The following is a 22880-nucleotide window of genomic DNA, read 5'->3' as shown; positions in this document are numbered from 1 at the left end:
AGCAGCATAGGCAGATACAGTAGATTGTATCGAGTACAGTATATACATATGAGATGAGTATGTAAACAAAGTGGCATAGTTAAAGTGGCTAGTGATACATGTATTACATAAGGATACAGTCGATGATATAGAGTACAGTATATACGTATGCATATGAGATGAATAATGTAGGGTAAGTAACATTATATAAGGTAGCATTGTTTAAAGTGGCTAGTGATATATTTACATCATTTCCCATCAATTCCCATTATTAAAGTGGCTGGAGTTGAGTCAGTGTCAGTGTGTTGGCAGCAGCCACTCAATGTTAGTGGTGGCTGTTTAACAGTCTGATAGCCTTGAGATAGAAGCTGTTTTTCAGTCTCTCGGTCCCAGCTTTGATGCACCTGTACTGACCTCGCCTTCTGGATGATAGCGGGGTGAACAGGCAGTGGCTCAGGTGGTTGATGTCCTTGATGATCTTTATGGCCTTCCTGTGACATCGGGTGGTGTAGGTGTCCTGGAGGGCAGGTAGTTTGCCCCCGGTGATGCGTTGTGCAGACCTCACTACCCTCTGGAGAGCCTTACGGTTGAGGGCGGAGCAGTTGCCGTACCAGGCGGTGATACAGCCCGCCAGGATGCTCTCGATTGTGCATCTGTAGAAGTTTGTGAGTGCTTTTGGTGACAAGCCGAATTTCTTCAGCCTCCTGAGGTTGAAGAGGCGCTGCTGCGCCTTCTTCACAATGCTGTCTGTGTGAGTGGACCAATTCAGTTTGTCTGTGATGTGTATGCCGAGGAACTTAAAACTTGCTACCCTCTCCACTACTGTTCCATCGATGTGGATAGGGGGGTGTTCCCTCTGCTGTTTCCTGAAGTCCACAATCATCTCCTTAGTTTTGTTGACGTTGAGTGTGAGGTTATTTTCCTGACACCACACTCCGAGGGCCCTCACCTCCTCCCTGTAGGCCGTCTCGTCGTTGTTGGTAATCAAGCCTACCACTGTTGTGTCGTCCGCAAACTTGATGATTGAGTTGGAGGCGTGCGTGGCCACGCAGTCGTGGGTGAACAGGGAGTACAGGAGAGGGCTCAGAACGCACCCTTGTGGGGCCCCAGTGTTGAGGATCAGCGGGGAGGAGATGTTGTTGCCTACCCTCACCACCTGGGGGCGGCCCGTCAGGAAGTCCAGTACCCAGTTGCACAGGGCGGGGTCAAGACCCAGGGTCTCGAGCTTGATGACGAGCTTGGAGGGTACTATGGTGTTGAATGCCGAGCTGTAGTCAATGAACAGCATTCTCACATAGGTATTCCTCTTGTCCAGATGGGTTAGGACAGTGTGCAGTGTGGTTGAGATTGCATCGTCTGTGGACCTATTTGGGTGGTAAGCAAATTGGAGTGGGTCTAGGGTGTCAGGTAGGGTGGAGGTGATATGGTCCTTGACTAGTCTCTCAAAGCACTTCATGATGACGGAAGTGAGTGCTACGGGGCGGTAGTCGTTTAGCTCAGTTACCTTAGCTTTCTTGGGAACAGGAACAATGGTGGCCCTCTTGAAGCATGTGGGAACAGCAGACTGGTATAGGGATTGATTGAATATGTCCGTAAACACACCGGCCAGCTGGTCTGCGCATGCTCTGAGGGCGCGGCTGGGGATGCCGTCTGGGCCTGCAGCCTTGCGAGGGTTAACACGTTTAAATGTCTTACTCACCTCGGCTGCAGTGAAGGAGAGACCGCAAGTTTTCGTTGCAGGCCGTGTCAGTGGCACTGTATTGTCCTCAAAGCGGGCAAAAAAGTTATTTAGTCTGCCTGGGAGCAGGACATCCTGGTCCGTGACTGGGCTGGATTTCTTCCTGTAGTCCGTGATTGACTGTAGACCCTGCCACATGCCTCTTGTGTCTGAGCCGTTGAATTGAGATTCTACTTTGTCTCTGTACTGACGCTTAGCTTGTTTGATAGCCTTGCGGAGGGAATAGCTGCACTGTTTGTATTCGGTCATGTTACCAGACACCTTGCCCTGATTAAAAGCAGTGGTTCGCGCTTTCAGTTTCACACGAATGCTGCCATCAATCCACGGTTTCTGGTTAGGGAATGTTTTAATCGTTGCTATGGGAACGACATCTTCAACGCACGTTCTAATGAACTCGCACACCGAATCAGCGTATTCGTCAATGTTGTTGTCTGACGCAATACGAAACATGTCCCAGTCCACGTGATGGAAGCAGTCTTGGAGTGTGGAGTCAGCTTGGTCGGACCAGCGTTGGACAGACCTCAGCGTGGGAGCCTCTTGTTTTAGTTTCTGTCTGTAGGCAGGGATCAACAAAATGGAGTCGTGGTCAGCTTTTCCGAAAGGGGGGCGGGGCAGGGCCTTATATGCGTCGCGGAAGTTAGAGTAACAATGATCCAAGGTCTTTCCACCCCTGGTTGCGCAATCGATATGCTGATAAAATTTGGGGAGTCTTGTTTTCAGATTAGCCTTGTTAAAATCCCCAGCTACAATGAATGCAGCCTCCGGATAAATGGTTTCCAGTTTGCAAAGAGTCAAATAAAGTTCATTCAGAGCCAACGATGTGTCTACTTGGGGGGGGATATATACGGCTGTGATTATAATCGAAGAGAATTCTCTTGGTAGATAATGCGGTCTACATTTGATTGTGAGGAATTCTAAATCAGGTGAACAGAAGGATTTGAGTTCCTGTATGTTTCTTTCATCACACCATGTCACGTTAGTCATAAGGCATACGCCCCCGCCCCTCTTTTTACCAGAAAGATGTTTTTTCCTGTCTGCGCGATGCGTGGAGAAACCTGTTGGCTGCACCGCTTCGGATAGCGTCTCTCCAGTAAGCCACGTTTCCGTGAAGCAAAGAACGTTACAGTCTCTGATGTCCCTCTGGAATGCTACCCTTGCTCGGATTTCATCAACCTTGTTGTCAAGAGACTGGACATTGGCAAGAAGAATGCTAGGGAATGGTGCACGGTGTGCCCGTCTCCGGAGTCTGACCAGAAGACCGCCTCGTTTCCCTCTTTTTCGGAGTCGATTTTTGGGTCGCTGCATGGGATCCACTCCGTTGTCCTGTTTGTAAGGCAGAGCACAGGATCCGCGTCGCGAAAAGCGTATTCTTGGTCATACTGATGGTGAGTTGACGCTGATCTTATATTCAGTAGTTCTTCTCGACTGTATGTGATGAAACCTAAGATGACCTGGGGTACTAATGTAAGAAATAACACGTAAAAAAACAAAAAACTGCATCGTTTCCTAGGAACGCGAAGCGAGGCGGCCATCTCTGTCGGCGCCGGAAGTAGATTGATGAGGGAAAACATCGATTTAATCCATTTTAGAACAAGGCTGTAACATAAACCCCGTGACTTTTTCCACATTTTGTTAAATACTTTCCGAATACACTATCTGTAAACTGAAAGTGTTTATGTTCTGTAGTTAACATCGTGGCACTTAAGACTTTTTAAAGTGGTATATTTACCCTTTAACTTATGTGTCAAGGTAAATGTAACACTTCCTCTCTGTTCTCTTTGAATCCAGACTGGAACCAGCCGGCCCAGGTGAATGACACCCAGCAGGTCCAGCGTATCATCTCTCGTTGCAGCTGTCGCATGTATTACATCGGCTACAGCCACGACATCGACCCTGAGCTGGCCACGCAGATCAAACCCCCAGAGATACGGCGCAACGAGAAGGAAGACCTGCTGAAAAAACAAGCTGGTAAGGCACCCCATAGAGCTCATATATGCACTATTTTATACAACATTTGATACAACATTTGATACAACATTTCACCATTTTTTTAATCAGTTTCTATAATCAACTTTTTCCTGAATTGAATCCTGTTTTTTGGATGCCAAAGTCCATTATGTTCTATTTAATTCTGTGAGTCAGCCGACATCCTCAAATACAGTGTCAGAACATGCTGACAATGTTGCTGTAGTGTTATTCAGTGTAAAGGCTTGAGCCTTTCGACTTAGTGTCTTTCCCCCCACTTCACTATCAGGGGCTGTGGACACCTTCACCCTCATTCACCATGACCTGGAGATCTCCACCAACCCTGTGCAGTATGCTATGATCCTGGACATCGTCAACAACCTACTGCTGCACGTTGAGCCCAAACGCAAGGTAACAACGAGATGCCTCAACATCTGACTAGGCAGTGTTTTGTCCTATAGCATATGCAACTGTATACGGAGAAATTACTAACTTCTACTTAAGTCGAATTTTCACTTAGTCATGTATTGAGGTCAGTGGGAGACTAAGTGAAAATTGTACTTGAGTGGAAGTTCGGATTCACCCCTACTGTATGATAGCTGAGGTCTCTGCACTGTACAAGTCCCTTATGCGTCCCAAATGGCATGATATTCCCTATGTAGTGCATTACTTTTGACCAGGGTTCTAAATAGGCAAAAGGGGGAATAGCGCCATTTGGGATGCCTCGTGTCCTACCCTCTGACCATGTTGTGTGTGGGCTCTGTCCTCAGGAGCACAGTGAGAAGAAGCAGCGTGTGCGTTTCCAGCTGGAGATCTCCAGTAACCCAGAGGAGCAGCGCAGCAGCATTCTACACCTGCAGGAGGCCGTAAGGCAGCACGTGGCCCAGATCAGACGCCTGGAGAAACAGATCTACTCCAATATCAGGGTGAGCCATTGGACGGACTGACTCACACTCTTCTCATAGGCCCTGTGTGGCGAGGCAATGGCTGATTTCAGCACTGTTACTTGTGAGGTGAAAACCAAAGGTGAAGGTAATTCCTAGTTTACTTCATCCAATTCTAATCTAGAGAGGGATTAAAACACATCCCTGAGTTACGAACCCCAAAGCACTGAAATATCTACTTGAGTATATTTGACCTGTGTGGTGTGACCCCTCCAGGCCCAGCCTGAGGATCTGAGAGGAGATGAGCTGTCAGAGATCAACGTGAGGCTTCAGAACCAGCTCAATCAGGAGAAGACTGACATGCAGATGAAGAGTGAGGAGCTCAACATCCTCATCAGGTCAGCCCAACACCGCCACAGACACACCATTCAATGCCAAGTCAAACTACCGAACACTTTCACCACACCATCTTTTCAATGCCTAGGAAAACTACTCGGCCAGCCATGGGAAGTTCTGAGATACTTCCTAAGAATACTGACTCATCCTCTCCTGTGTTCTTCCCTGCATGTCACTCTCTGCTCCCAGATGTTTTAAAGACTTCCAGCTGCAGAGGACCAATAAGCTGGAGCTGCGTAAGCCGCCGGAGGACGTGAGTGTGGTTCGCAGGACAGAGATCTGCTTTGCCCAGGCCCGCTGGTGTCTCACTGAGGAGGATGGACAGCTGGGCATCGCTGAGCTGGAGCTGCAGAGGTTCATGTACAGCAAGGTGAGCAGGGGGCAGGGAGGACACTGCTGATCTGTCCTAACAAGGAGATGACCATAACTCTTTTGATACTGTGCTTTGGCTAGAGAGCTGGGCCCATATTCACAAAAAGTCTCAGATTAGGAGTGCTGAAATAGGATCCGTTTAGCCTTTTAGATAATAAGATATGGACAAGGGATACCTGATCCTAGATTAGTACTCTGAGATGCTTTATGAATGCTGGCCCTGATGTTGATGCTAAACATCTGTTAAACTGTCTCCTTCCACAGCTGAACAAGTCAGATGACACAGCAGAGCATCTCCTGGAACTGGGCTGGTTCACCATGAACAACCTGCTCCCCAACGCTGCATACAAGGTCAGGAAATTATGCTTATCTCTGACCTTTTCTTTGGTAAGGGCAGTCAACAGCTCATTTTTACAACCGGTGGCGCTATGAACCTGTGAAGCTTACAAATATTGCATCTGAAAGGGATCTCTTATAGTACAAGCCTTTTTGTTGAGTTTTTCAGTCTTTTGTCAGAAACAAGAAGTTTCCATCTCCTGCTGTTACTGATCCAATGATTCCAGGTCCTATTGCACCCTAAATGTGCTCACAAAGACCTCCTAAAGCAGTGTTTGCTTGTGTTGATAACTCTCTACTTGGTTTCCTATGTGCAGCATGTGAGGGTATGTATGGTGCTGGTACAGTAACTGGGTGTTCATGTCACTGTTGTTGACACCATCATGCTTATCCAGTCAGCATCACGGAAATCCCTCTCAGAATATAATGTATATGTCCCAAATGGCACCCTATTCCCTACATAGTCCACTACTTTTGACCAGAGGCCTATGGGCCTTGGTTAATAGTAGTCTATTATTCATGGAATAGTGTGCCATTTGGGACGTATCCTTTGTTATTCAACATTGCATGTCCACCATGGGACTGGGTCATTCCAATGCCCACCTCCAGTCCTTCCTCTTACTGCGTGCTCCTCACTGCATTTGCACCGTCATCTGAATGTTTTACGATACCATGTCTTACGTCGCTGTGTAAGTCAGGTTTGTTTTCCAAATCTTTTCCTGTTCATATGGGAGGAAAAATCCATGAATTGATTCATTTATCCTCCTGCTCACCATTCATGCTGTATGGAGACATTTCAGATTCATTTTATTGTCTTTACAGAATATGCTGAATTCTGAATTAAATTGGTTTCCTAAATGACATTAAATATATTTTTGGGTTGCTTCATGAATCAGCAGTTAGGAGCATGGCATTATTCCAGTGGTTATTTTGGCTGCGTCCTGAATGACACCGTATTCCCTATATAGTGCACTACTTTTGGGGCCATTTGGGATGCAGCCTCTGTGTTGTGACTTTTAACTTTATGAAACCTGTCTCCTAGGTGGTGCTGCGTCCTCAGAGCCCGTGTCAGTCTGGCCGTCAGTTTGCCCTGCGCATCTTCAGTAAGGTCCGCCCCCCAGTGGGAGGCATCTCAGTCAAGGAGCACTTTGAGGTGAGGAGGAAGCATGTGATCATAACACTAGAGATGTGTTAACCTGTTTGATCATAACATTGAAGATCTCATAACATATGTGATCATAACATTAGAGATGTCTTAATGTGATCATAACATTTTTAATTATGAAAGCATTGGGAGCATACAGGTAGATAGTGTTTCTCTGTTGTAATGTGTTTGTGTCACCAGGTGAACGTGGTTCCTCTCACCATCCAGCTCATGTACCAGTTCTTCAAAAGGATGATGGGATTCTTCTTCCCAGGAAGGAATGTGGAGGAGGAGGAAGTTGCTGATGAGGAGGACAAGTCCCGAATGGTCACTACTGGTGTGTATTGCCTCTACCTGTTAGCATCCTGCCCAGGGGGAGTACATCAAGCTACAGAAGCAGAAGATAGGTGCCTGCCCTATGGGCCATTCTGACTCGGACAAGGCTTACTTACTTACCAGTTATTGACGTGCAACAGTCATGCTGTACTATATACGTTCACTTGCCCTCAAGTCTCCATCCATCCTCTACATGTTGACCAGCCTGAAATCCACACCTCTCTCCACCCAACCAATCAATATTAGTTTCCATTATCGTTGCCAGCTCTTCAATACCACACATGGTATTGGATTGGTAGTTGCTGTGTAACCCTTGGTGGCTATTAATAGCCTGGGTCTACTGTGACCTTGAGGGCTGTGTGAGACCGTGCATCCCACATGGCAACCTATTCCCTACATAGTGCACTATGACCCTGGTCACAAGTAGTGCACTATAAAGGGGATAGGGTGCCCTATTGGACATTTTGCAGAGTTACAGGAGTATAGGGTGTGGACTCTGAGGGGTGGTGGAGTCATTCAGAGGTGGTGGTGCTGCTGCTGTCTTTCTTGCACTCACATCCACACTTGTTTTTCTTCCTGGCACTGGTTCTACTGATTGCGGCTATTTCAAAGAAGGGTGTATAACTACAATTACTATGTTATGTGGTTGTTTTTCCTACTACACTTAGTTGAATGCACTGACTTGTAAATCGCTCTGGATAAGAGTGTCCGCTAAATGACTAATGTAAATTGTATCTCAGGCATGCCTGTCATCAAGCCTCGGCAGCTCTCGGAAGACACCATGGGGGTCATGGGCCCCAGCAAAGGGGTCACCCAGGGCTTGAACCGTACCTCTGGGGTCAGGAGGTCCTTCCGAAAGGCTGTTGAGGTATTTGGTTTTTTTTTTTTAATTTTTAATGAGAAATGAGAAAATATGTATCTTTGTGTTGATGTAGCCGTACTACGTTGCCACCCAGCTACATCTGCTGGGGTAATTGGCTCGTTGTTTTCACAAGCACTTCCCAACTTTCTTGTTATATGTTGACCAGCGCTCTATGGGCCTTGTTTAAAAGTAGTGAACTATGATGAGTATTTAGGGTGCCATTTCAGATGCAGCCTTAGGTCTTCCATACTGTATTGAAACCGAAGTATGTCTTATTTCCCTACCTAGCATCCTGTAGATGACATCGACAAGATGAAGGAGAGAGCAGCCATGAATAACTCCTTCATCTACATCAAGATCCCCCAGGTTCCCCTGTGTGTCAGCTATAAGGTAGGTATTAACATGTGCTGAAGTTAAGGGTAGCAACATTTCTGGAAAATCTGGATATGTACCAGAAGTTGTCTGGATTTTGCAACTAGCTAAAGGAGAACAGTACTCAATCCTTTGATTCAAGCCAGTTATTGATTCTATATACATGTCGGTGTGTCAGTGAGTTCATAAATAAACATTCCTCTCGAAGAGAGATGTTGCGGCAGGGTAGCCTAGTGGTTAGTGTTGGACTAGTAACCGAAAGGTTACTGAGCTGAGCTGACAAATTCCCGTTCTGCCCCTGAACAGGCAGTTAACCCACTGTTCCTAGGCCGTCATTGAAAAAAATAATTTGTTCTTAACTGACTTTCCTAGTTAAATAAAGGTAAAATAACAAATCTCACTCAGCATTTATTAGATGAAGAGAGATGTCGTCATGATTCTGTGTTGACCCCATACCAGGTCACATGTTTTGTTCTCAGACTGGAAAAAATACCTCAACATCTGGTGTGTTGTCATGTTTTTATCTGTTTGTATATGTTAACCTTCTCACACTGTTGTCTTTTTGTGACTTGGACGTCGTTTTTAATCCTCCGATTTTTAAATTTCATGTCTTCAGGGATTTGCAAAATAATCGTTATTTTCCAATGACAGCATTGTCTTGCCTTCCAGATTGCATAATCCCATAGCTGATTTGAGTAAATGTTTAATATTGAAAATGTAATATTCGTGTATGAATATGTAATATCATTAAATGGGAGATAAATAAACACAGACATGTATTGAAGATATGATTATTGTAGAATTATATGAACAACTGTTGTACTTTTTAACTCCCAGACAATGCAGTTTCATTATGTATTTTGTGCTTGTGTGTCCACATAGGGAGAGAAAAGCAGTGTTGACTGGAAGGATCTGAACCTGGTTCTACCTTGTCTGGAGTACCACAACAACACGTGGACCTGGCTAGACTTTGCCATGGCTGTTAAGAGAGACAGCAGGAAAGCACTGGTAGCACAGGTACTGCACTGAACCCTGTCCCGCTTATTACTAACCCAACCATTGTGGGGTGAAGTTCGCCTAGATACAGATCTAGGATCACCCTTCCCTTCCCCTTGACCATTATTTGGGGAAATACCAAACTAACCCAGGGTCAGCATATAGGGGCAACTTCATCCTACTCCATACTGCACAGAACTCTGGCCTCTCTCATTACCAACACGGTCATGTCCTACAGTAGCAGTTTGATGGCAAAAATGGCACTTCATGATGTTCCAAGCTGCCAAAATGCCAATCCCTGCCTAAAGCTCTCACAATATAGAACTATGTATAGGTTACTTCAGTCATATGTCCTATATATTTGTCACTTTTTCCTTTTCACATCCATAGATGATAAAGGAGTTCTTGAAGCATATGTTATTTCATATTTTCTGAAGTGACCTACGACATGTCCTCCCCTCCCTCTGTGTGTAGATGATAAAGGAGAAGCTGCGTCTGAAGCCGGCATCGGGCTCTGACTCTCGGAGCAAGGCGTTTGAGGGGAAATCAGACAGTAGCATGCAGCAGCAGCAGGAGGAGGATGAGAAGGCCCGACTCCTCATCGGTCTCAGCAGCTCAGACAAGAGTTCCAGCAAGAAGAGCATCTTCAGCCGACGCAAGTGACCCATAGGCCCACATACACTCCCACTGAACCAGTACTGTACTGGACCACTGCGCTCTAGTCTATGGAAGTGTCCCAAATGGCACCCTATACCCCACATAGTGAACTACATTCAAACAGGGCCCTATGGTTCCTGGTCAGAAGTAGTGTAGTGTACTGTATAGAGAATAGGGTGCCATTTGGGATGCAGTCTATGGTAGCTACAGTAGCACATGCCCAGGGAATCATGGAGAGGTCAATGTCTTTACTAGCGTATTATCTGATGACACTTGACCTGGTTGAATACTGTATGCTCTGGTGTGAAGATAGAGGTAGCAGGTCATTATGGGGAACAGAGACTGATAATATAACACACCCTGTTCTTTCTTACCTGGAGGGGGACAAACTACGACCTGCGAGCCAAGTCCGGCACGCCAGCCAATTAAATATGGCCCACGATGGCTGAAATTCTTATTTTAGGATAAACTACTCCAGTCCATATTTGAACGTACAAAACTATATAGAAAGTATGTAATAATTATCTCTCAACTGCTGTCCAATGAAGCATGCATTTTCATGTATGACCAGGGCCCATATTCAATGTGTCTGAGTAGGGGTGCTGATCTAGGATCAAATCCCCTCCTGTCCATATAATTGTATTTGTTATGATCTAAAAGTAACAACTGATCCAAGATCAGCACTCTTTTTCTAAGAGGTGTTATGGATACGGGGCCCACTTCTCTGCTAAAAACATGCCAGGGTCTTATTGACCAAATGTATCTTTGTTTTCTTGTTTTAGTTTTTTGTGCCATACATTAAACATTTAATTTTCATTCAATGCATCACACATGGTCCTGAACTTTCAAAATCAGCAGCCTATACTTGTTGCATTAATAGCATGACTGGGGTGATGGGTATTTTATTTTAGTTTCACTGTCTGCTCATTTCCCCTGTAAATCAATTAGAACATTTCATAGTTTATATGTTGACTGTCTCAAATTGCACCCTCTTCCCTATATAGTTCACTACTTTAGAGGATAGGATGCCGAAGTAGTGCACTTTATATTGGATAGGATGCCATTTAAGATGCAGCTAATGTGATTTGTTGAGAGCATTGTTTCCTGCTGGTTCAGGAATACTGTATCCTCAAGCAAATGTAAATCAGGTAGATTGTAAAACATTTTAATCTCAAATGAAAGCACCTTGACAACCATAGAAATGCTGTCTGTTGCAACAGTTAGAAATGCCTGATTCACTAGTACAGGGGAGATATATTCTAGCCTTGTACTTTTATTATATTGTTGGAATTTTACTCAAGTCTGTATCATACTGTCACACTGACTGGGAAGTGCATCCCTGTAAAAGATCACAAATATATAATTTGGTACCCTGCATGAGACTTCTCCAACAACATATATGCCACAGCAGACTTACGTTTTATACTGCAGTTCCTAAACATATCTGTGCGGAAATATGTTCTTGTTTTCTATTTTATGGCAGTTGTTCTGTCAGCTTTGATAGTCTCTGCAAAAATAATTTCGTTGCAGCTTGTCTTGATAATGTTTTGAAATTTTAACACTACAGCACTTTTTAAGCAAAGTATTTTCAGATATTTTTGTAACCATGGTTATTTCTTTTCAATCACAACTGTACCTACACCTACTGAGTTTGTTATTCAGTTACAGCTTCCTTAAAGTGCAAGATGTCAAATATTTCTGTCAAAATATTTCAAGAAAAATTGATTATACCTCAATGAAATGAGCACCATATATGTAACTATAAATGTTTGTCAATAAAATAGTTGTTCTAATGTCTCTTATAGCTGAATGTATCATGTATGTTCACAGAAGGTCACTACACCGGTAATTTATAATTTATTTCGTAATGATTGGTTAACAGAAATGTGGCGTTTTGATTTTAGCCGTTATCCCAGTGGAATGTGAGTGGCTGATTTGATCATTCATCTGACAGGGTGAACTGGAGCGGAATTTCGCCTTCTGTAGAATACCATCGAATGTGAGGTTATCATTCGTCTCTCGAGATGGTCAGACCCACCCTGCGCGCTGTTCAGTCATGGCGGGTCAGGAATGTGCGCTCCATGTTTACAAGGCATTGTAAGACCGTGTTAAAACTAACTAATTGGGAAAATAATGATGTGGGTTTGATCGAGGTTCACCAAGCAATGTGATGGGCAGTAACTCAAGTAAACACAAGGTAAGAGATCTTCAGACGTAGTCTACACCTATCTATGACGTTATCAGGTTTGATCACATGTTTATTCAGACTGCTTTAGCCTACAAATCTACGGTCTGTTCCACTTAAGTGATGCATTTATACCTTTTGTATAGTAGGCTAGCCGCTAGCTCGCGACAATATTGGCGTTTAGAAACACGTGAGTTCAGCGAATATAAACCGGTGATGAGCACCTTACTTTGAACAGTTTTTTTATGAATATGCATTGGAATATTAATCTGTTTACCGAAATGTATATGTAAACTGAACAATGATTTTAAGTAAATGTTTTACAATGACATTTCACGTGGAGCTGGCCAATATGAGTGCACTGAACTGTTTTTAATGCAAAGCGCCTAAGGGTCCTTGGGGAGTTATATTAAAAGGGACGGGGGAGTGGCTCACTGTGGCTGCTGGGAAATTCTCTTGTTGTGCCTGGAGTAGAATCGACTCTGAGATAATCTACATGAAAATAGAATTAATGAGAAATACAGGATCGATCCCCCCACGGGACGGTTAAGCTAATGTGGCATGAGGTTGTAAGTAACATGAACATTTCCCAGGACGTAGACATATCTGATAGGGGCAGAAAGCTTACATTGTTGTTAGTCTAGCTGCAATGTCCAATTTGCAGTAGCTATTACATGGAAAGAATACCATGCAATTGTTTGAGTGCACAATTATGAACTGAAAATGTATTAATAAACCAATTAGGCACATTTGGGCAGTCTAGATACATTTTGAACCGATATGCAATTGTTCATTGGATCAGTCTAAAACTTTTCACATACGCTGCTGCCATCTAGTGGTGGCTGCACTGGAATAAGACATGTCCTTTCTCTTGCATTTCAAAGATGATGGTACAAAAAAAACATGTTTTTTCATTGTATTTTCTTTTACCTGATCGAATGTGTTATACGCCTACATAAATTTCACATTTCCACAAACTTCAAAGTGTTTCCTTTCAAATGGTATCCAGAACATGCCTATCCTTGCTTCAGGTCCTGAGCTACAGGCAGTTAGATTTGGGTATGTCATTTTAGGCAAAAAAATAAATAAAAAGGGGCTGATCTTTAAGAGGTTTTTAATTAATGTCTTCAACAATCGTTTGTTTATGTTGGCACATGTTCATGTGAAATCTCTATCCAATGCTCATTTAGTCCCGCATGATTCTAGTGTGGCATATGCCAGTAAGTAACATCAACAGATGTTTGACATTTAGCTATAGTTACTTGCTACTCACAGCACAACTTGTAATTAGAACCATCACTAATTAGAAAGCCGCTGTCCTCAATGTAGAAACAGGTGCCAAGCCAGGAAAGACGACGCAATCAAGGCTGGCATGGCCTTCTCTCCAATATTGGAATATCCTTTACTGATGGACTTCGCCACCTTGGCCCACCTGTTCTGGCCACACAGGGCATGGTGCTCGGCAGCGGAGCCCCAATCCCTGAGGACCTCCTCCCCCCAGGACACAGCCCTCAGAAGCCTGGCATGGAGTCGACTCTCCCTGGCTTCATCTCTGTCTTTCTGCCTGAGTTCCCACACCGTACATTTACTGGGCAAGACGATTTCCAGGTAGTCCTCCTTAACTTCATTTGGATTGAACACCTGGACCACACATGATTTCAATCTTTGATGAAAATGTTGTCTCTTCAGCAGATGTAATGAAATCATTAATTGATAGGCAAACAACCAATAAATCAGTAACTTATTAATTCTTGGCTGGACGCTGACTAAGTTATTCTATATGGGGGGGAAATAAATGATATGATGGTCTATCTGGTGTGAAACCTACCTTGAATGATATTTCATAATATTGCAACATTTTAATCTCACGCTCTCCATGACATTTAGATCCTGGGCTTCATAGCCAAAGGCTCCTTTGGTCCTATCTTGAAAGTAAAGGACAGGTGGAAGGAGAAGACTTATGCAGTTAAGGTGAATCTCCTCAGCCTCCTGTCACATCACATTTTACCTGCACTATATTTCATGTGGCATCTAAACACATCTAGTGTATTCTATTCCTACCCTGCATTTCATTTTATTGTATTGTGTTGCTCTACAGGTTTTACCCAAGTCTGAGATACTGAAGCATGGGGTCCTGGAACAGTCAAAGGAGGAGGTCATCATTCAGGTAGGTCACACAGCAGGATGACCTGTAAGGCTGCTATCCTAGCTTAGCTCCTGACTTAGTTTAGGGATAACATGCTGGAAACAATGACTCACTGAGCTCTAACAATGACTATGACGATTATCCCTATGAGCTTCTATGCAACAACAAACATGGTCCCATGGAGCTTTTGCTGAACAAAAATAAAATAAAAACATTTGCCATCGTTGAAAATACCTGGTTACATTCAGATCCCTCCTAAATCACATTTAGTTATACTGAGTGTCTTTGCTGACATCCACACTGTTGCTGTGTGTGTTGCCTGTTGCGTTGCAGCGGCAGCTCAGCCACCCATTCCTCCACAATCTGCAGGACTGCTGGCAGACCCAGCGCCACCTCTTCATTAGTGAGTGACTAATGTGATATAGCTAGATCCCTATTTATCCGCTCCTCTCTTTAACCTCCCTGTGTCTCACATAGGAGCTTCCCACTGGGTACGTCAGTTCAACGTTTATTCAACCAGTGTGTGCCCAATGGGTTGTCTCGCTCTCCCTAGCAGGAGTGTTAACTATGGCATTATCTGGCCTTTCTGCTATTTACTGTTGTCTCCTCAGTCTGAGCCCCATGACTCGTCTGAAGAATTATACTGCCATCTACTGAGATTTTAGTGTGTATCATACAGTCCTGTGGCCTCTGAACCGAATTTCCCTTCCTTTAGATTTTTTAATAGCACCCTCATTAGTGGATAAAGGCATGTTTGAGTTCATTTGTGTCTCTCACTGACACTTAGCTCCTTCCCCAACATCAGCCCTTTCCCTTCCTATGCTTCCCCCAGCCTTAAAAAACTTGAAACTCTGTGACTTCCGACAAATTAATGTTCTCCTATTGCTTCTCTCCTCCACTGCTCCTTCCTTTTCAAGTGCTTGTGTTTCAGCAGGGGTCATCTACTCCCAGCCCTGGATCAGTGTACTGTACATAGCCTTGTTATGTACTAAGATGGATCAATGTGTGTGACTGTGTCTGTCTTCCTACAGTGTGTGAGTACTGCAGTACTGGAGACCTGTACACCTACTGGATACTGAAGGGCCAGTTTGGGGATGATGAGGCTCGGGTGTTCGCTGCAGAGCTAGGCTGTGCTTTGGGTGAGTGTCCCTCAAGTGTGTATACACTTGTATATTCTCCAAAAATGTGTATGAGATCATTGTTTAAGTTTCACCTTTACTTATTATAATGGGTGTGTTTGATCGGTAGGTTTCCTTCACGACTTTGGGATCATGCATAGGGATGTGAAGGTATGAACGTTTGTTTTGATCATGAACATTATTCTTTGTACATAAATCTTGCAACTAAATGACTCATATTTATAACTTCACTGGAAAGTTTATAATCATCTGATTATTCTGGATTTTTTAGATGGAGAATGTCCTTCTGTCTGACCAAGGTAATGCTGGCTTAAAAAATATATTCATATATAAACCATTTAGTAGACACTTTTATCCAAAGCAGTTCACAGAACAGTCATGCATGTGTAGCACATGGGGATGTGTGAAACGTACTCCTCAGCCTTAAGTGTCCTGCTTGCACCGTCTCATTAGCTAGCTTTTGAGGTGGCGCTATCAGCTAAGCCGCTTGAGGGAGGACGGTCACGTGTATTTTGCGAGGCAGAGATCCCGAGTTCGCAACCAGGCCGAATCGGGAGGAAGTTGTACTCGCTAAGCAAACAGCGTGACATTCTTTACACATGCATACATTTGACGTATGGTGTAGTTTACTTTCTACTGCAAAAAATATAAGACAACACTAGAGGGCCTTATAATACAGTGGACACTTCAGTGTTGTTGTTGTTGGGAATATTCTCCAAGATATCATTTTTATGTTGAAAGTAGTTTAAGCTTCATATTAGTCAGGTAGAATAACCCGGAATTGGATTTGTAAAGTACTGTATGTAAAATACTGCTGTATCTGTTTGATGCAGGTCACCTGCGTTTAGCTGACTTTGGACTCTCTCGCCGTCTTGAGCGAGGCGCAAGAGCATTTACAATTTGTGGGACAATCCAATACATGGGTGAGATTCTTGGGATCAGGCAAAGTTAATGGTCACTACACATGAGGCACCTATTATAATCTCACTGGGATGGTCCTCTGTACAAACAGCTCCTGAAGTCCTGAGTGGGGGTCCCTACAGCCATGCTGCTGATTGGTGGTCTCTCGGCATTCTGTTGTTCTCAATGGTGACTGGAAAGGTGTGGTCACCACCACAGTTCATCTTAATTCAATTAATATGTGATGATGTAATAGCTGTTAGAAAGGTTGTTTTTCTTCTTCTTTTAAGCTGTCCTGTCATGCAAATCTAAATGCTAGTCTAGAGATGTTGTTGGTGCTAATTCTGTCATCTCCATAGTTCCCTGTACCTCCAGAGCCAGACCACTGCAACATGCTGAGAAAGGTCAGAGACTGCCCATACTCCATACCCAAGACCTTCAGGCCTGCACTAGCCCTTCTGCTCACAGAGGTCAGAAGTCATCTGTAGTAGGATTGTCTCAGAGTATCAACAAAATACCATCACAACAAATTCTCAATGCTTTTCTCTCTTTCTCCATCCTGTTTGTGACTCCAGCTCCTATGCAAGAACCCAGCCCATCGCCTGCATAGCCTGGAGCGCTTCAAAGGGCAGATGTTTTTCCATGGCACTTCCTTTGACTCTCAGCTACTACAGAAGAGACCTGTTAAATTAATTATTGAACTGAAGAACCATCCTGATCGTCCAGTCAAAGCAATGCGGGGCCTGTCTATGGACTACTTCCAGAACTTTGACTGTGACATCCTCCACTCCCCTACCAGCCCCACTGACCTGTCACCTACCTTGGCCAACATTGACCTGAGCCAGGCTCTGGCTACAGCTCAGGGTTCTAGTGAATGAGATGTGCCTGTTCTACTTTGCCTCAATACTGCCTGCAAATTAATGGAAACATTTGATATATACTTTGTACCGCATGTATAGTTGGTTGTGAAAAAGCTACTGTACAGTGCATTTGGAAAGTATTCAGACTCCTTGACTCTTTCCATATTTTGTTATGTTACAGCCTTATTCTAAAATGTATTAAATTGTTTTTTTCCCTCTTAATCTACACACAATACCCCATCTAGACAAAGCAAAAACAGGCTTAGAAAATTTAACAAATGTATAAAAATATAAAAACTGAAATATCACATTAACATAAATATTCAGACCCTTTAATCAGTACTTAGTTGAAGCACCTTTGGCAGTGATTACAGCCTCATGTCTTCTTGGGTATGACGCTACAAGCTTGGCGCACCTGTATTCAGGGAGTTTCTCCCATTATTTTCTACAGATTCTCTCAAGCGTTGTCAGGTTGGATGGGGAGCGTCGCTGTACAGCTATTTTCAGGTCTCTCCAGAGATGTTCGATCTGGCTCGGGCTCTGGCTGGGCCACTCATGGACATTCAGAGACTTATCCCGACGCTGCTCTTGCATTGTCTTGGCTGTGTGCCTAGGGTTGTTGTCCTGTTGAAAGGTGAACCTTCACCCCAGTCTAAGGTCCTGAGCACTCTGGAACTTTTAATCAAGTGTATCTCTGTACTTTGCTCCGTTCATCTTTCTCTCCTGACTAGTCTCCCAGTCCCTGCCGCTGATAAACATCCCCACAGTATGATGCTGCCACCACCATGCTTCACTGTAGGGATGGTGCCAGGTTTCCTCCAGACGGGACGCTTGGCATTCAGGTCAAAAAGTTCAATCTTGGTTTCATCAGACCAGAGAATCTTGTTTCTCATGGTTTGAGTGCTTTAGGTGTATTTTGGCAAACTTTTACAGAGGAGTGGCTTCCGTCTGCCCACTCTACCATAAACGCCTAATTGGTTGAGTGCTGCAGAGATGGTTGTTCTTCTGGAATGTTCTCCCATCTCCACAGAGGAACTCTGGAGCTCTGCTGTTGGAGTGTTCGGGTTCTTGGTCTCCTCCCTGACCAAGGCCCTTTTCCCGCAATTGCTCAGTTTGGCCGGGCGGCCAGCTCTAGGAAGAGTCTTAGTGGTTCCAAACTTCTTCCATTTAAGAATGATGGAGTCCACCGTGTTCTTGGGGACCTTCAATGCTGAATATTTTCTTTGCCACGCTACCCCAGATCTGTGCCTCGACACAATCCTGTCTCAGAGCTCTACGGACAATTAATTTGACCTCATGGCTTGGTTTTTGCTGTGACCTGCACTGTCAACTATGGGACCATATATAGACAGGTGTGTGCTTTTCCAAATCATGTCCAATCAATTGAGTTTACCACAGGTGGACTGCAAACAAGTTGTAGAAACATCTCAAGAATGATCAATGGAAACAGGATGCACCTGAGCTCAATTTCGAGTCTCATAGCAAAAGGTCTGAATACTTTTTTTTTATACATTTGCAAACATTTCTAAAAACCTGTTTTTGCTTTGTCGTTATGGGGTATTGTGTGTAGATTAAGAAAACATTTATTCATTACATTTTAGAATAATGTTGTAATGTAACAAAATGTGGAAAAAGTCAAGGGGTCTGAATACTTTGCGAATGCACTGTACAGTCGTGGCCAAAAGTTTTGAGAATAACACAAATATTAATTTCCACAGAGTTTACTGCTTCAGTGTCTTTAGATATTTTGGGCAGATTTTACTATGGAATACTGAAGTATAATTACAAACATTTCATAAGTGTCAAAGGCTTTTTTTGACAATTACATGAAGCAAAGAGTCAATATTTGCAGTGTTGACCCTTCTTTTTCAAGACCTCTGCAATCCACTTTGGCATGCTGTCAATTAACTTCTGGGCCACATCCTGACTGGTGGCAGCCCATTTCCTGCATAATCAATGCTTGGAGTTTGTCAGAACTTGTTGGTTTTTGTTTGTCCACCCGCCTCTTGAGGATTGACCACAAGTTCTCAATGAGATTAAGGTCTGGGGAGTTTCCTGGCCATGGACCAAAAATATCAATGTTTTGTTCCCCGAGCCACTTAGTTATCACTTTTGCCTTATGGCAAGGTGCTCCATCATGCTGGAAATGGCATTGTTTGTCACCAAACTGTTCGTCACCAAACTGTTCCTGGATGGTTGGGAGAAATTGCTCTCGGAGGATGTGTTGGTACCATTCTTTATTCATGGCTGTGTTCTTAGGCAAAATTGTGAGGGAGCCCACTCCCTTGGCTGAGAAGCAACCCCACACATGAATGGTCTCAGGAAGCTTTACTGTTGGCATGACACAGGACTGATGGTAGAGCTCACCTTGTCTTCTCCGGACAAGCTTTTTTCCGGATGCCCCAAACAATCGGAAAGGGGATTCATCAGAGAAAATGACTTTACCCCAGTCCTCAGCAGTCCAATCCCTGTACCTTTTGCAGAATATCAGTCTGTCCCTGATGTTTTTCCTGGAGAGAAGTGGCTTCTTTGCTGCCTTTCTTGACCCCAGGCCATCCTCCAAAAGTCTTCGCCTCACTGTGCGTGCAGATGCACTCTCACCTGCCTGTTGCCATTCCTGAGCAAGCTCTGTACTGGTGGTGCCCCGATCCCGCAGCTGAATCAACTTTAGGAGACGGTCCTGAAGCTTGCTGGACTTTCTTGGGCGCCCTAAAGCCTTCTGCAGAATTGCAGTGGAAATGTTTTGGGGAGATTCAGTTCATTTGCATGGAAAGAGGGACTTCGCAATTAATTGCAATTCATCTGATCACTCTTCATAACATTCTGGAGTATATGCAAATTGCCATCATATGAACTGAGGCAGCAGACTTTGAAAATCTATATTTGTGTCATTCTCAACTTTTGACCACGACTGTGTTTTCTTTATTTACTTTACCTATTTGGCTCCCTCTTTTCCTCTGTATACCTCTTTGCATACCCATTTAATGGGGTGATAAATATAGATGAGCTTTAATACACTGAAAACCACCATTTACCAAACAGTGTTTATAACAATTATATTTCCCATTGAGATTAACAGTACTGAAACTCAAAGCCTCTCAAGGCACTGCCTGTAACAGCACACTATTTTAAAATGTGGATCAACCACCTGCATGTTTGACCTTTTACCTTTGTCATTAAATTTATATAAAAATATCTATATTTTCCTGAAAATCCTTTCACATATATTTTTTTAACAATGTTTTTTTCTGTGTAATTTGATGTTTGATTGCCTAGGCCATCAATTATTTGATTGACTGTTGTGTGACTGATCACAATGCCTTTGACTGTTCACAAAGTCTTGCTGTATACCCATTTCTCATTAGATTTCACACATTTTTGACGTGTTTTACCCAACCACAGTAACAGCTGAATAATGAAAGCCCCTATAAACTCACGATGGAGTTGTCTCCTGTCATGATATACTAGGAGAAATATCAAAGGAAATATGTATGTTTAAGCATAGCCTCTTCTTTGGAGCCACTTGAAGTGTTAAAAAAGAGTTGATAAGTTCCACAGGTTTTTTAGGTTAGATGATGTTAGCTGTTCCAGGTATAAAGCCTGAGTCACTTCAGACACCTGATCATCAGTCATGACAGCAGAGAACATACACATGTTTGAGCCAGTACAATACAAGAGGAGGCTTTCAGTTTATTGTTACCAAACAGAAAAGTATACATCTTACAGAGTATCATTCATTGGGTATTTCAAATGGTTTTTCCTCTGAAATCTGTGTGGTTCATTGAGCTTGCAACGTCACAGTCATGGGTTCGATTCCTGCTGGGGCCCAGGCCACCCATATGAAAATGTATGGATGATACACTACTGTAAGTCCTTTAGGATAAAAGCATCTGCTAAATGGCATATTTTATATATTATGTTAAGACATACTGTACAGTATTTATATTGCACTACACCTGGATACACAACGCCAACTTTTTTCCAAGACCTTGGTGTGACGGTGACCTATTTGGTAAAACTCTGAGAACACAGAGACATCCTTAAGGGAGCAACCTAATAGGATGTACAAATTGAAGACCAGATAAAGCATCGTCATTAAATGTTTTAATTAGGTTCAAACAGAAAAAAAATAGCTACTGCCCCAATGGAGACGGCTAAATATAATCTAAGCACAAGTCCCAGTCATCTTCCTAAAATGTCTCCTGAATAGGAAGGTGTAGTGGGCTCCTCTCTCTGTGGTCTGACAATGAATTCCCCTTCAGGCCCTTGTCTTAAACAGGTCTGGTACAGTATGTCTGTGGTGTTAGTCCAGTGACCCACATCTTTACATTGGTAGACACCTCTAGCACACTGACACAATTATGGAGGGAGGGATGGAGAAGTCCCATAAAATAACACCAGAACAAGTGAGATATCCTAGAAAAGTGGGAACACGTATTTTCTCATTTCTATACAGAAAATGGGAGATATTCAACTTGCCAAATAAAGGATCAAATTCAAACACTTGAAGAGACTTTATATAATGCCTGCATGATTGAATTAAGTATTTACTGTCAAATGCATGTCATTCTTTATAGAATTACATATGCATTTTATCCAACCACTTCAAGTGGAAATGTATCAACTGAAAATGCCACCATAAAGACAATGTAGCCTATCACTGTGGATCTTCATGTGATGGACCTGATTATTGACCTATGTAAACTACTCAAACATTGTTTGTTGTTATATCTTGTTCACATAAAAAAAAAATCTTTCTGACACCATTTCTCTCTTATCTATGTCACAGTTCTATATTTCATAATTTCCATCAACTGGAAACCTGGAAACACTATTTCTGAACCTACTAATACACATTATTTACTACTAATGCATAATGCAGATATGCATAGGAGTGTTTGAATTGCTCTGAGACTGAGCTTTTCTTCTGGGTCTTAGGGGGAGGTCTGAATTGCCAAGAGATTCAGAAATGTGCCTAAGGCATAGTTCAACCTAATTATATAAGTATGACTTCAACTAATTAGAGGAAAATAGTGAGCAAATTGGTTTAACACTTAAATGAGGTTGCGCTGAAGGGTTCAGAGTTATTATAGCTTTAAAAAAAAGCGTTATTGGGCCAACATACTGCAATGAACCTAGGTGTACACAAATGGGACTGTTTTAAGTATCCAGGCTTCTTGATATCTAACTTCTATGTAAAAACTATGTAGAGAAACACAAAACTGTTGTTTGGAATGATTAATTAGCTTCGTTTCATCCACTGAACTATTGATTGAACTGCCATTGGGACAACTGTACCTGCAAAACAAGTGTATCATTATTATTATTGTAAAGACTTGGAATGATGGATTAGTTTATGTTGAATGCAGAGTTTATGTTGAATGCAGAAGAGGCTGATAGGAGGAGCTACAGGAGAATGGGAATCAATGTAATGGTATCAAACACATCACAATAACTTGTTTGACTCCGTTCCATCGATGCCATATCCAGCCATTACAATAAGCCTGTTCTCCTATAGCTCCTCCCAACAGCCTCCTCTTGTTGAACGTATTCATCCATATTTATTTATTATACATCAACAAGCCCCACCCTGTCATTAAGCCCCGCCCTAGA

The 22880-nt window shown here is 43.1% G+C and overlaps 2 protein-coding genes across 8 annotated transcripts in view; both read left to right on the top strand.

Annotated features, from left to right (window-relative positions):
* LOC139382312 (bridge-like lipid transfer protein family member 2) overlaps positions 1-11841 on the top strand; it is a 32773-nt gene extending 20932 nt beyond the window's left edge. For all 7 annotated transcript variants that reach the window (XM_071126221.1, XM_071126218.1, XM_071126217.1 and 4 more), the window contains exons 28-39: positions 3506-3685; positions 3972-4093; positions 4453-4608; positions 4843-4964; positions 5152-5332; positions 5599-5685; positions 6713-6823; positions 7016-7151; positions 7891-8018; positions 8301-8402; positions 9267-9401; positions 9855-11841. In XM_071126221.1, coding sequence (XP_070982322.1) covers positions 3506-3685; positions 3972-4093; positions 4453-4608; positions 4843-4964; positions 5152-5332; positions 5599-5685; positions 6713-6823; positions 7016-7151; positions 7891-8018; positions 8301-8402; positions 9267-9401; positions 9855-10043 — 1649 coding nt within the window. In that variant the 3' untranslated portion in view covers positions 10044-11841. The remainder of the gene's footprint in view (positions 1-3505; positions 3686-3971; positions 4094-4452; positions 4609-4842; positions 4965-5151; positions 5333-5598; positions 5686-6712; positions 6824-7015; positions 7152-7890; positions 8019-8300; positions 8403-9266; positions 9402-9854) is intronic.
* A 269-nt stretch (positions 11842-12110) lies between these two features.
* Positions 12111-17743, top strand: LOC139382898 (ribosomal protein S6 kinase-related protein-like). The gene is made up of 12 exons (XM_071127160.1): positions 12111-12234; positions 13552-13830; positions 14110-14193; positions 14321-14389; positions 14702-14771; positions 15400-15507; positions 15617-15657; positions 15779-15806; positions 16341-16430; positions 16520-16608; positions 16767-16877; positions 16983-17743. The coding sequence occupies exons 1-12, from the start codon at positions 12208-12210 to the stop codon at positions 17283-17285; spliced, it is 1299 nt and encodes a 432-aa protein (XP_070983261.1). The 5' UTR covers positions 12111-12207; the 3' UTR covers positions 17286-17743.
* Positions 17744-22880: the final 5137 nt, after the last annotated feature.

Source organism: Oncorhynchus clarkii, chromosome 24 (assembly GCF_045791955.1).
Source record: "Oncorhynchus clarkii lewisi isolate Uvic-CL-2024 chromosome 24, UVic_Ocla_1.0, whole genome shotgun sequence".
NCBI lineage: Eukaryota > Metazoa > Chordata > Actinopteri > Salmoniformes > Salmonidae > Oncorhynchus > Oncorhynchus clarkii.
The sequence above is the reverse complement of the archived record's forward strand: the minus strand, read 5'-3'. Positions and strand labels throughout refer to the sequence as shown.

Coding starts and splice junctions, on each gene's coding strand:
- LOC139382898 (XM_071127160.1), top strand. CDS start 12,208: ATGGGCAGTAACTCAAGTAAACACAAG. Junction 13,831..14,109: donor CTGGGCAAGACGATTTCCAG/GTAGTCCTCCTT, acceptor CATGACATTTAG/ATCCTGGGCTTCATAGCCAA. Junction 14,772..15,399: donor CCAGCGCCACCTCTTCATTA/GTGAGTGACTAA, acceptor GTCTTCCTACAG/TGTGTGAGTACTGCAGTACT.